This window comes from Cucurbita pepo, chromosome LG03 (assembly GCF_002806865.2).
Source record: "Cucurbita pepo subsp. pepo cultivar mu-cu-16 chromosome LG03, ASM280686v2, whole genome shotgun sequence".
NCBI classification, from domain to species: Eukaryota; Viridiplantae; Streptophyta; class Magnoliopsida; order Cucurbitales; family Cucurbitaceae; genus Cucurbita; species Cucurbita pepo.
This window is the reverse complement of record NC_036640.1, coordinates 5,141,813-5,155,525: the sequence shown is the minus strand read 5'-3', so window position 1 is coordinate 5,155,525 and position 13,713 is coordinate 5,141,813. Positions and strand designations below refer to the sequence as shown.

Sequence of the window (13,713 nt, the reverse complement as noted above, 5' to 3'; positions counted from 1 at the left end):
CAGTTTCACATGGCCACTAACTTGCCTTGTACTAGGGCAAGAGGGAAAATAAATAAATAATAGTAATAACTAATAAATAAGTAAATTAATACAATTAATTTAAATATTTGGACGGTGCAGATTTAATATTGTGTAGCCACATGGGAGATGAATTTCAGAGACGTTGTAGCGCAGAATTTGCCAAATTATATTATTATTATTTTCTAACTATACATGAATTTGGCCATTTGTTTTGATTATTTCCAAAATAAAAAAAGAATAATGAAATAAAATAATGAGTATATCCTAACGTCCCAAAGGATTGGAGGAGCTCGCGAGACCCATTGGACATTGTTTGAATAATATTGAATATCAACCCTATCATCTCACTGTAGAGTTGAATGTGTGGTACTTCCCTAAACATAAGTCATGTATGCCTTCATGGATCCACCATGTAGGCTTGTATACGTACTCTCTAGGTCTGGTTTGTTGGGCCAGTGCACATATAAATGCATTCCAATGCACATGACACACATACATGCATGAGGTCCCTGTAGCTTAAAATCATGACATATGTTTTAAGATACAAATTGTAACTCCTTTCATCCGTGACATAACGTAGCATGACATAACATAATATAGCATAGCTTGACATACAATCATGAAATATGACACGTGCAAGGTCACCATGCACACCTCATTCAAACAATAATCTAATCACCCGATCAAGCCAATATTAAAGTCACTTATCTAAGTAGCTTAAGCCAAAGTGGCTAATTTATCTTTGTAGCTTGGTTGAACCTGTCTCTTGATATCCAGTTCATCTATGTGAGTACACGACATTGAGTTAGAGCATGTTGAGTAGCTTCTTCTGGAGCAAATTGGAGAGTTGAGGGGATAGATTTTGGGGTAGTGGGTTGATGATTTTTTCGTAACCGTTACATCATATATCTGTAAAATTGAACTTTTGTGCTAAAAAATGTCTCAATCTTGAAACAACTTGGAATATTTTCCTCTCATCTCTTCCCATTCACCTTTCGAGCTGAGATCCTTATTGGTCTGGCTTCATAACTCAAGTCCTCGTCTTTTTGCTGAGGCTCGTAATCTATCACATGTGCTAGATTGCTTAGGTAGTTGCAGAGCATAGACACGTGTTATACGTTGTTCATTGCTAAGAGGGATGGTGGTAGGGCCAACCGGTATACCATGGTCTGATCCCATCAAGGATTTCGAAGGGTTCGATGAAGCTGGGATCATCATGCCCTTCTATCTAAACCTCAAGACGCCTTTCATTGGAGCCACCTTCAAGAACACCTTGTCGTCTACCTCAAATTTCAAGTTTCTACGTCTCACAAGGGCATCTACTCTGAGTTGTGTGCATCCTTATCTTGATCTTTTACATAACCTCATTGGTAGTTTGGACTAAATCTGGTCTCAATAGTTCTCATTTACTAACTCGTTCCAACACACAGGGGGCTTGCACCGTTTCCCATATAAGGCTCCAAATGGTGTCATTTCAATAGTATCCTAAATGCTGTTGTTGTAGGTGAATTCCATAGTGTCCAAAAAGCTATTGTTGTAGGTGAACTCTATAAGATGCAACACAAAGTCCCAATTACTTGCAAAATTCAGCGCTTTCTAGAGACCACGTGAAAATGCCGACGTAAAATGTGGATCTCAATCCGATACAATAGACACTAAAACTCCATGTAATCTAACAATTACCCTCATGTCGAGGTACCACTTAGATACTATTTGTAACAACCCATGCCTCGACACATGTCTACCCCGACATTTAACTTTGGAGTTTTTATGACTGAGGCACAAAAAAAAAAAAAAAAAAAAAAAAAAAAAAAAAAAAAAAAAAAAAAAAAAAAAAAAAAAAAAAAAAAAAAAAAANAAAAAAATGCACATTGTTGGTATAAATAGTAACTTTCAATTCTCTATCCTATTCTCAGGATTGCTCTTTGTTCATTCATGTGCCCATCCTTTACTCGAGTGTCATATACCCACCAGTTTTCGCCTTGGTTCGTCCTCGAACAATATCTTACTAGGAGAGATACCGCTCTAATATCATTGGTAACAACTCTCCACATTGGTATGATATTATCCACTTTGAGCATAAACTCTCATAACGTCTTTTAGGTCGTTAAGTCCTATGATTTGATCACATGGGAAGTCGCTGTGAATAATGTAACGTTTGTTCTTGTTTAATGGTAACGTTATTGAACAATAGATTAGTTGAATGATAGAATTTATTAAATGAGAGAATAGCATCGTACAATCAAATGTTCAAAGAAAGACAAGTATAGGAAAACTTCTCTCTAACTTTATTCCACAAATCGAGAATCAAGAAGAAAATAAATTAATAAGACAAACACGATGTATAATTGAGTTAGTCGAAATTTAAGGATGACAAACAGACCCCTAGTGAGACAGTTTCGTAATCTATCCCTATTTTTAAAAAAAATATATTTCGGAATTCTTTGACCATATACTCTAAACTAAAATAATGACGATTCGTAGCAAATTTCATGAATCTTAATCAATACCAAACGATAAAGTGACACGAACATCATCGTTTTAGAATTCATCAACTCAAATATTATGTCGTGAAATTGAAGTTCCATTTAAATCAATATTATTCTTATTCCCATTTCCATTACACTCTAAATTCCCATTTTATCTCGAATCCCTTTATTTATTTATTATTATTATTATTATTATTTTTTACCCCAAAACACAAAAATTGAAAATTTTAATTCTTCAATTATTGATTATGATGAGACGGAGCGGGAGAAGTGGGGCAGGTGGGGCAGCCGGAAGTAAATCAGTTGCTCCACCGGCGAGGAGTCCCGGAGACAGTTTGAATTGACCGATATGTGACCCGCTGCCCAATGGTAAATCAGACGGTCAAACGACTCCAAGTCAACCAGCTGGAAATTCCCACATATTTTCCTTAATTATTTTTTTTTCTTTTTTTATTTTTAAATTATAATTGTTACTTATTTATTATTTGTTCAATGACGGTGCATTGAACCTGTGCCGTTTTCCGTTAACAAAATTAATGAAAAATATTATATTGTTTAGATATGTAACCTATTTCAAAATTAGATCGTAATTTAATTTAATTTTAAATATATTTATCATAAATATTAACTTAAAATTTTAAATATTATTATTTAAATGAAGGCTTTATGTTATAAATTTGGTGTAATAAAAAAATTAAAATAAATTTATAACATGAAATATTATATTATCAAAGTTTTTATTTTTTTAAATTGAAATACATTGATAAAAATATTATTTTCAAAATTTTAATTGTTTTTAAATTCGAATTTAAAAACAATTTTTAAAAATATTGTATACAAACGCAAATTTTATTTAAAAAATTTAAAAATATTTATAAAAAGGCAATTGAGCAAGACATATTTTGTGATACCTGAGTAACGTGTCACTTATAAACCCATGATCAACTTCTTAATTAGCCGATGTAAGACTCTTCTTCCAATAATCCTCCCCTCGAACGAACTATATCATAGAGTCTCTCTTGAGGCATATGGAGCTCTGAAACATTCTCCCTTTAATCAAGGCTCAACTCTTTATCTAGAGTTCTCAAACAAAATACAACAATTGTTCAACACTTGAGTCACTTTTTACTATACATTCGAGGCTCACAACTTGTTTGTTCGACATTTGAGATGACTAAGTTAAGGGATGACTTTGATAGCATGTTAGGAATCACGGACCTCATAATGGTATGATTACTTCTCCAATATGTTAGGTACGAACACATACATCACAATATTATTTCCGTTTCTTTCCTTTCTATTGGTTTTTGGTAGAGTGAGAGTGCGCTAACTCATAGTTAGGCTTATGAAGTACGTTAACAAGCCCGCCTAGTGGGTCCACATGTTCGAAAAAGCTAGCCCATAGTTAGGCTCAGGGAGTACGTTAACAAGCCCACCTGGTGGGTCAACAGGTCCGAAAAAGGCAAGTAGAATCCAAGGACCAGTCATGAATTTACGTCTCTTCAGTCATGTTACATGTTGCATGTGTATGCATTTTTCGATCCCCACTTATTGAGTTAAAACACCCATCATTTTCATTGACGACTTCTGCTGTGGAGACCTTATGATAGTACATTAGTATCATTCCGTTCTTTGATTTCACATTTGAAAGCATTGAAAACTCATTCACAAAGTACCCAACGAGCTTGTATAGTAAAACGATACAAATATTTTCACTAAATCTTTTAAAACGTCTTTCACTTTAGAAAAAAGGTACAGTTGTTGCATTATATGTCTCAAAGCCATTCACAAACTAATAATTTCGTGACATAAATTTAAAAGCGTAAAAATTCCGAATACACATTTTAAAAATAAAATAAAGTATTTATTAATAAAAAAAATATAGAGAGATGGAAACTTAGGAAGGGTAATAATATACCAACTTTATAATAAGGATTAATAATAATAATAATAATAATAATAATAATAATAATAATAATAATAATAATAATAATAAAAAAGAAAGGATAGGGGGACAACACCCATGGGGCAGCAACACATCACATCAAATGTAGGCCTAAAAAAAAAAGCATTAAAAATGAACATTCACTTTTCACGGGTATTGGGTTTGATGATATTTTTATAGTCCAAGGCTTTATACACGTTCTTACTTTCCACGGATGTTAGGTGTGATGAATTGTTGTAGGGGCTAACCTTCAAGGCTTTATACGTGTACTCACGCTTCATACGCATTGGGTATGATGTTTTTTTTATGGAGGTAACATCCAACACTTTTGANAAAAAAAAAAAAAAAAAAAAAAAAAAAAAAAAAAAAAAAAAAGCATCTTTTTTTAGCCATCGTGAGAGCGAGGGACACGCGGTGTTGCAGCACTGGGTCCCACCATTTTGCTTCCTCTGTGCTTTGGTGTGTATGTCTATATTGTACTCTCTTCATCCATGGATGAATGAATGGTAAGAAAATATTGGAATGGGAAGTACTCTCACTCATTAAAAGTTAAATTACTAGTTTATCCCTTGTTAACGGGTTCGTGAATTTTTAAATTTGTGTCTATTGAAGTGGTAAGTATTCAAATCTTTGACTTTTGGTCAACTATATTTCGATTGTCAAATTTGTATTTGATTGATGTATGTATTTTCGATTTTGTGTCTAAATTTTATGTTTTAGCGATGTGGGTTTTTTAATCGGATTATGAACTTTTAAAGTCGTGGAGGTTCGATTTTAGTACTCGGATCGTAGTTTTGACTGAGATCAATACAATGGTTGAAACTTTGGGAGTTGAGGATGGAAATTAGTAATTAAGTACAGGAAAAAAGGAAGAAAAATAAAGTGGTGGAAGGCTAAAAATAATGCACACCAAATTTTGTTTATTTTCTTATTCTTTTCGTTTTTGTTCTCTCTCTTCTTTTGCCAATCTCCAATGGGTGTTGTTGTTTCTCTTGCAATTACCAAACCTTTACCATCACTACTCCCACTCCCCAACGCCCAATACGAATCAAAATCCTCCTCACTTTCCACATCTCTCCGACGGATTGCCGGCCGGTGATCTCTCTTGACTCTACTCGGTATTCAATTTTTCTCTTCTTCGTTTTCGTTTTCTTTCTGATTTCTCGCTATTTGGGTGTCTAAATCTTAGTGTTTCTGAGGTGGGTTCTTGTGTTTTGGGGCTTTCAAGCTCTTGAACTTGTTGGGTTCTTATGATTTGGTGCGAATTCTTGTTATGGGTTTGTGGGTTTCTCTTAATTGGAATTGTGGATGCGTCGGTTTCTTGTTTCTCGACTTTTGGGGTTGGGGTTGGAATGAAGCTGATTAGAACACGTTAAGAATTACTTCTTTGGGTTTAGGGGTTTTTCAGCTTTGATCTGTTTCTTGGATTTGGTTACCGTTTTGTGCTTAGTTGAGTAATTGGATCTTCTGAGTTTCTTGAACTTCTTGAGAAATGGAGGCTGGATATGGAGGCGAAGCTTGTCAATTGTATGGTATGAGTAGCATGGACTTGAGGGCTGCTGTTGGTAAGCGGAGTTTGGAATGGGATTTGAATGATTGGAAATGGGATGGAGATCTCTTTATTGCTACACCATTAAACACTGTGGAATCTGATCATTTGAACAGGCAGCTATTTCCAATTGTCTCTGGGATTCCCTTGACAACAGGGGGCTCTTCGAACAGTTCTTCGTCTTGCTCTGATGAAGCTAATATGGGGATTGAGAAAGGGAAAAGGGAAGTGGAGAAACGGAGGAGGATTAGTGGTATAGAAGATGAGAATCTTAATGATGAAGCGCGTAGTTTGAGTTTGAAGATTGGTGGAAATGTTTCTCAGATGGTTGAGAGAGATGCTGGGAGTTGGGAAGGGAGTAGTGGGAAGAAGAGTAAGTTGGGTGGGGGAGCTTCAAATCGTGCTGTTTGTCAAGTAGAAGATTGTGGAGCTGATCTGAGCAATGCAAAAGAGTATCATAGACGACATAAAGTTTGTGAAACGCATTCTAAGGCGAGTAATGCGCTTGTTGCTAATGTTATGCAGCGATTCTGTCAACAATGTAGCAGGTGAGCTTTCTTTTATGAACTTGTATCATAAATTCGTTTTATCTATGTCATTTAGTCGTGCCATGGTTAGGAATTACTATCGTCGTGTAATGGCTCATGCCCACCGCCAGTAGATATTGTGTAACGGCTCAAGCCCACCGCTAATGGATATTGTCCTCTTTGGGCTTTCCCTCAAGGTTTTTAAAATGTGTTTGTTAGGGAGAGGTTTCCACACCCTTATAAATAAAGGGTGTTTCGTCCTCCTCCCCAACCGATGTGGGATATCACGTATTGTCCTCTTTGGGCTTTTCCTTTCAGGCTTCCTCTCAAGGTTTGTAAAACGTGTTTGTTAGGGAGAGGTTTCCACACCTTTATAAATGGTGTTTCATTCTCCTCCCCAACTGAGGTGGGATATCACATATTGTTCTCTTTGGGCTTCTTCTCAAGGTTTTTAAAATGTGTCTATTTGGGAGAGGTTTCTACACCCTTACTAAGGGTGTTTCGTTCTCCTCCCCAACCGAGGTGGGATATCACATATTGTCCTCTTTGGGCTTTCCCTTTCGGGCTTCCTCTCAAGGTTTTTAAAACGTGTCTGTTAGGGAGAGGTTTCTACACCGTTATAAAGGGTGTTTCGTTCTCCTCCGCAACCGATTGAGATCTCACAATCCACCCCCTTTGGGGTCCAGTGTTTTTGTTGGCATACCGTCTTGTGTCTGCCCCCCTTCGGGGCTCAGCCTCCTCGCTGACACATTGCTCGGGTCTTACATGTTGTTTTAGAGACTTAGGCTCCATAGTTTATCCCTATGCTTGCAGTTTCTTAGCTTGATTCTTTGAAGTTTCTGGCATGTCTGGTTCTTATATTACTATGTGGAATCTGTTGGCAGGTTTCATGTTCTTCAAGAGTTTGATGAAGGGAAAAGAAGTTGCCGCAGGCGTTTGGCTGGCCACAATAAGCGCAGAAGAAAAATTAACCCGGATACTGTTGTGAATGGAAACTCTCCACCTGATGAGCAGACTAGTAGTTATTTATTGTTGACTCTATTGCGAATACTTGCTAACTTACACTGTAAGTAACTTTTTGTCTGTTTGAGTTATGTCATGCTTGATTCTCTACGTTCTCCTGCTTTGCTACACTTCTACATGCCCTTCCCTACTGGCCACCCAAATGAGTTTCAACCCTTCCGGCAATAACTAATCTGAAAATAGAAATTTTTGACGGACAAGCCCACCACTGGTAGATATTGTCTTTTTTGGGCTTCCCCTCAAAGTTTTTAAAACGCGTCTGCTAGAGAGAGGTTTCCACGCCCTTATAAAAAATGTTTTGTTCTCCTCTCCAACTGATGTGGAATCTCACAATCCACCATCCTTTGGGACTCAGCGTCCTCGTTGACACTTGTTCCCTTCTCAAATCGATATGGGACCCCCAATCCACCCCTTTCGGGGCCCAACATCCTTGCTGGCACACCGTCTCGTGTCCACCCTCCTTTGGGACTCAGTCTTCTGCTGGCACATCGCTTGGTGTCTGGCTCTAATACCATTTGTAACGGCCCAAGCCTACCGCTAGCAGATATTGTCCTCTTTAGGCTTTTCCTTCAAGGATTTTAAAATGTGTCTGCTAGGGAGAGATTTCCACACCCTTATAAAAAATATTTTGTTCTCCTCCCTAGCCGATATGGGATCTCACAACCACAGTTCTTACCTTAGATTATATTTGATAAACCAAATAAATAAAAGAAGAACAACGTCTGCACCTTGTTGGAAAGCGAGCTAATTAAATTTACAGAAAGAGAAGCAGCCAAGTTGAAAAATTACATGTAACATCCATTTTCATATTCAAATTGGTACTTTAGAATGTTTGTTACTAGTTCATTTGGCACTATGATCTCATGAACTGACTTAGACAATTCAGATAATCATCATTAGATGATTCTCCCTCCTTTGGATTCTTAGATTTATTCTTATTACTTAGTAATGCCTGGAAGTCTTGTTGTCCTTAGCATATTATTATGTGATTGACCTTGTGTTATTTGGTGTAGCCAATGGATCAAATCAGACCACAGATCAGGATCTTCTTTCTCATCTTATACGAACCCTTTCCTGCCAATCTAGTGAACATGGGGGAAAGAACCTAACTGGGATTCTGCATGAACCACAGAAATTACTGAACAATGGGGCATTAATTGGTAAATCAGATCTAGTTTCTACTTTTCTCTCAAACGGTCCACCAGTACCGTTGAGGTCGTCGAAACAACACGACACGATACCTATATCTGAGGCACCAGTACAAGCCATTGGTAGGGATGGAGATACACCAGCTGTATCTTGTATTAAACCAAGCACTTCAAACAGCCCTCCTGCATATTCAGAAATCAGGGACAGTCAAGTTGGGCAATGCAAAATGATGAACTTTGATCTAAATGATGCTTATGTTGACTCAGACGATGGCATGGAAGACATTGAGAGACAAGCACTCCCAGTGCACATGGGAACAAGTTCTCTTGAATGTCCTTCTTGGGTGCAACAAGACTCTCATCAGTCAAGCCCCCCTCAAACTAGTGGAAATTCAGATTCAGCATCTGCTCAGTCACCTTCTAGCTCTGCTGGAGAAGCTCAGGTAATGTTATCCAAAAGTTTCAGGCCATTTCTTATTACATTCTCCCTTTCCTGTCTCAACTATTTTGAATAGTGGACATATAAGTAAGCAGTTAAAGCTGTCTTTGAAGGAGGATTCCTCCTTTGATCTGTCTGTGTTGTGAATTACTGTATCTTATCTGTCAACTTACTGGTGCTGATGTTGATAAATATGCTTTTAATTTTGTGGAAATATGATCAGCACCAGTTGGAGCATTATGGTGTTGTTGATTAAGAAAAAAAATACAGTGAAATTCCAACAACTTCTGCTTGCCATTCAGGAAGAAAGATGGAAACTCTAACGGCCTAAGCCCACCGTTAACAAATATTGTCCTCTTTGGGCTTTCCCTTTCGGGCTTCCCCTCAAGGTTCTTAAAACGCGTTTGCTAGGGAGAGGTTTCCACACCCTTATATAGAATTATTTGTTCTCCTCCCCGACCTATGTGGGATCTTACAATCCATCCCCTTTCGGGGCCCAGTGTCCTCGTTGGCACTTGTTCTCTTCTCCAATCGATGTGGGATCCCCCAATCTACCTCCCTTCGGGGCCCAACGTCCTTGTTGGCACATTGTCCGGTGTCTGACTTTTATATCATTTGTAACAGTCCAAGCTCATCGCTAACAAATATTGTCCTCTTTGGGATTTCCCTTTTCGCCTTCCCCTCAAGGTTTTTAAAACGCGTCTATTAGGGAGAGGTTTCCACCCCCTTATAAAGAATGTTTTGTTCTCCTTCACAACCGATGTGGGATCTCACAGAAACAATGTGGTTACTTCCGTCTGTCTTCAATGATTAATCAAACTCTTGTTTCTTGTGGTATAATGACCTTCTTTCCATTGGACCATACATTTGTCTTGTGAGAATAGATGATGATTGTATATATATATATATATTGACTTGATTTTGTAACTCAGTCTAAGTACATATTATCTCTTCAATCAGATCTTTAGAACTATGGGATTCATATTTTGCATACACTTAACACATACTTTTTCATTCTTCTAGAGCCGCACAGATCGCATCATTTTGAAACTATTTGGGAAAGCACCAAATGATTTTCCTCACGTTTTGCGAGCTCAGGTATGTAAAACATTGCAACCAAGCATTTGAAACAGTTCAAGATCTCCCTCCTTAATCTTTGTAAACTTTTCCATTAGGTTCTAGATTGGTTATCACACAGTCCTACAGAGATTGAGAGCTATATCAGACCTGGTTGTGTTGTTCTAACCGTATACACACGACAGACCGAGGCTGCTTGGGACGATGTAAGCTTTTATGTTCTCATCTGATCTATCATTTATGAGATGCCTTCCTAGATCCATCATGTCCCTTTTCTCAATGGCTTTTTCTTTCTCTCTTTACTTCAGCTTTGTCATGACCTCAGTACCAGTTTTAATAGCCTTCTCGATGTTTCGGACGACGCTTTCTGGAGAACTGGATGGGTTTACGTTCGGGTTCAGCATCAAATAGCTTTCGTTTATCAAGGTCGGGTCGTGGTTGACACATCCTTGCCTCTTAGAAACAAGAATTACTGTAGAATCACAAGTGTGAACCCAGTGGCTGTTTCTACATCTAAGAAGGCTATATTTTCAGTTAAAGGAAGAAACTTGACACAACCTACAACTAGGTAACATCATCTTTGTCTATGTTCTTCTTTGACCCTTTACTTCTATTAGTCTCATATTTGTAACTACTAAACCCCATTTCCAGGTTACTCTGTGCAATTGAAGGGAAATATCTGACTCAGGAAGCTTCTGATGAGCCAACCGAACGTGACGATAACTCGAACGCGCTAGATGACAGTCGATGCGTTACCTTTTCCTGCTCTATTCCTGTCGTCTATGGAAGGGGATTCATTGAGGTGCAGTGTTTTTTTTTCATATTCTTCTTAAAAGTACATATGATGGGTTCCATTTATAATTTGATTTGCAATATCCAGGTTGAAGATGATGGATTTAGCAGCAGCTTCTTTCCTTTTATAGTTGCAGAGGAGGATGTTTGTTCTGAGATTTGCACACTTCAGAGTGCATTAGAATTGACCGAAACATGTTCGAATTCCGGGGAAACGGAAGAACTGGAAGGAAGGAGTAATGCAATGGAGTTCATTCATGAAATTGGTTGGCTGTTTCATAGGAATCAATTGAAGTCTAGATTAGGTGACTTGGATCCTAATGAAAATCTCTTTTCACTGCCACGGTTCAAGTGGCTCATGGAGTTCTCCATGGACCATGATTGGTGTGCTGTGGTTAAAAAGCTGTTGGATGTTCTTCTTGATGGGACCGTGGATGCTGGAGATCACTCATCCTTGAATCTTGCATTGATGGATATGAGTCTACTTCACCGAGCGGTGAGAAAAAACAGTAGATCACTGGTGGAGCTCCTTTTGGTATATCCCTCAAAAGTGAAGGATACATCAAGTGCTGATAGCTTCCTGTTTAGACCGAATGTCGTAGGCCCGGCCGGGTTGACCCCTCTTCACATTGCAGCTGGTAAAGACGACTCCGAGGACGTTCTCGATGCATTAACTAACGACCCCAGAATGGTAAGGATTGACAGTGTGCTTTCTGATATATGGTTTGCATCAGTCATGTCATGTCACTTTATTGTTCATTTTTAGGTGGGAGTTGAGGCTTGGAAGAGCGCTCGAGACAGCACGGGGTCAACACCGGAGGATTACGCGCGTTTACGTGGGCATTACTCGTATATTCGGCTTGTGCAGAGGAAAATAAACAAGAGATCTGCAGCAGCTGAGCATGTAGTGGTGGAGATTCCTCCTAGTAGTGTATCAGATGGTAGGTGGAATGAGAAGCAGAACACTGATATGAGCTCATCCAGGTTTGAGATTGGTAGGACAGAAGTAAAACATTGCAGGCAGTGTGTGAGAAAACCGGTGCGTTGTGGAACATCATCGAGCGCGTCTCTGGTGTACAGACCGGCGATGCTTTCGATGGTGGCGATTGCTGCTGTGTGTGTGTGTGTGGCACTCCTATTCAAAAGCTCGCCCGAGGTTCTGTACGTGTTCCGACCGTTCCGATGGGAACTGTTAGATTATGGTACTAGTTAGTTAGAGGGCATGTATGGAAGTAATAATAATGTATGTACGTGACTGACTAAATTATAGGTTATGATGTATTTGTATGGAGCTATGAAGTTGATATTGAGTAGAAGAACCTGTAATGAGTTCCAGATTGATGATATGATACTCTCTCTATTCAGTTGTTATCCAAATTTGCTATGCTTTTACTTCCCAGAAACTGCAGGTAGAGAGTGTGTGTTTGTTCACCCGACTCGACTCGACTCGAACCCAAACCGCGAAGCTTCCAAAAGGTTTTCATTGTAACAAATCTCATTTTGTAGCTTCATTTTATGAGTATATGCGTCCTATTTTTTCTAATTGATAGGTTACGTTGTCATTTAGTTAAGAGTTACAATGCAATCATACCCCTATCCGTGTGTAAAATTATTATGAAAATTATGAATATTTGACATTGGTGATTGATGTGAGTTTACGTCCTGACTTGTAAATATATGATATTTTAGTTATTAATATAATATATATTATCGATAAATAAGAATTTTAAACAAACCAACCCAACCAAAAAAATTAAAAGGTTACAAACATATACTTGATTGGAAAATAAAAATAAGGAATTTGTTTTAGGATAACTCATATGGAAATTCACCCAAATGAGGTAAAATTCAAATTCAAATTCAAATTCTCTTACATCCCTTTGATGACTATTTTGACCTTACATAATATTTTTTTTTAATGGTATTTCATAGACCAAAAAGATATTATAACCATAAAAAGATGGTTACATTAAAGTGGATGTACTGTCCACATTGTCGATGTAATAGCCTAAGCGCTTTGACTTGTTACGTATCGTGTTTTAAAACGCGTCTACTAGAGAGGTTTCCATGCCCTTACAAAGAATGTGTTCCATTCTACAACTGATATGGGATCTCACTGAGTCTATCCGATAATAAATTTAAGTTTAAAAAAAAAATAGAATAAAGGGAATCAAAATAGAAATTTTGCACCCATACTTTCTTGAATCCAAGTAAGAATTTCATGCAATTTTGAGGAAAATTTAGATGCAATCCAAAGAATAAATAAATAAAAAATGGAAAATAATTCAAAATAAAATCACTTCAATTTTGTTATTGAGACAAAAATAATTGGAATTACTCAAATTTGGATAAAATTCCATCCACTATGAGCTAACCTATTTTGACTTATTTTGTCACAACCCCTTATAAAAGTAGTATGTTACATTTACATTCCCCAAAAAATATAACAAATATTTCATTTTTCACCCTATATTATTTCACACATGTCGAGAAACCGAGCCCATTTTTTATTGAATTGTTTGATTTTTTTTTATTACGCCATTCAGTTGACTAGGTTTAACATAACTCTACGTTTGGTCCGTTGAATTTTTACCCAACCGCAAAATATCTTCTCGTCTTTTTCATAAATCTGTGAAATAGATGGGTGTTTGATTATTTCTTTATATGGATTTAACCCGTATTCATATAAATTTTAAATTAATT

The 13,713-nt window shown here is 37.5% G+C and overlaps 1 protein-coding gene across 1 annotated transcript; it reads left to right on the top strand.

Moving 5' to 3' along the window:
* Positions 1-5,346: 5,346 nt before the first annotated feature.
* Positions 5,347-12,387, top strand: LOC111790134 (squamosa promoter-binding-like protein 1). The gene is made up of 9 exons (XM_023670965.1): positions 5,347-6,552; positions 7,416-7,597; positions 8,568-9,145; positions 10,165-10,239; positions 10,317-10,424; positions 10,527-10,786; positions 10,870-11,020; positions 11,099-11,701; positions 11,777-12,387. Exons 1-9 carry the CDS (start codon positions 5,948-5,950, stop codon positions 12,221-12,223), a joined length of 3,009 nt encoding a protein of 1,002 aa, XP_023526733.1. The 5' UTR covers positions 5,347-5,947; the 3' UTR covers positions 12,224-12,387.
* The last annotated feature ends 1,326 nt before the right edge of the window (positions 12,388-13,713 follow it).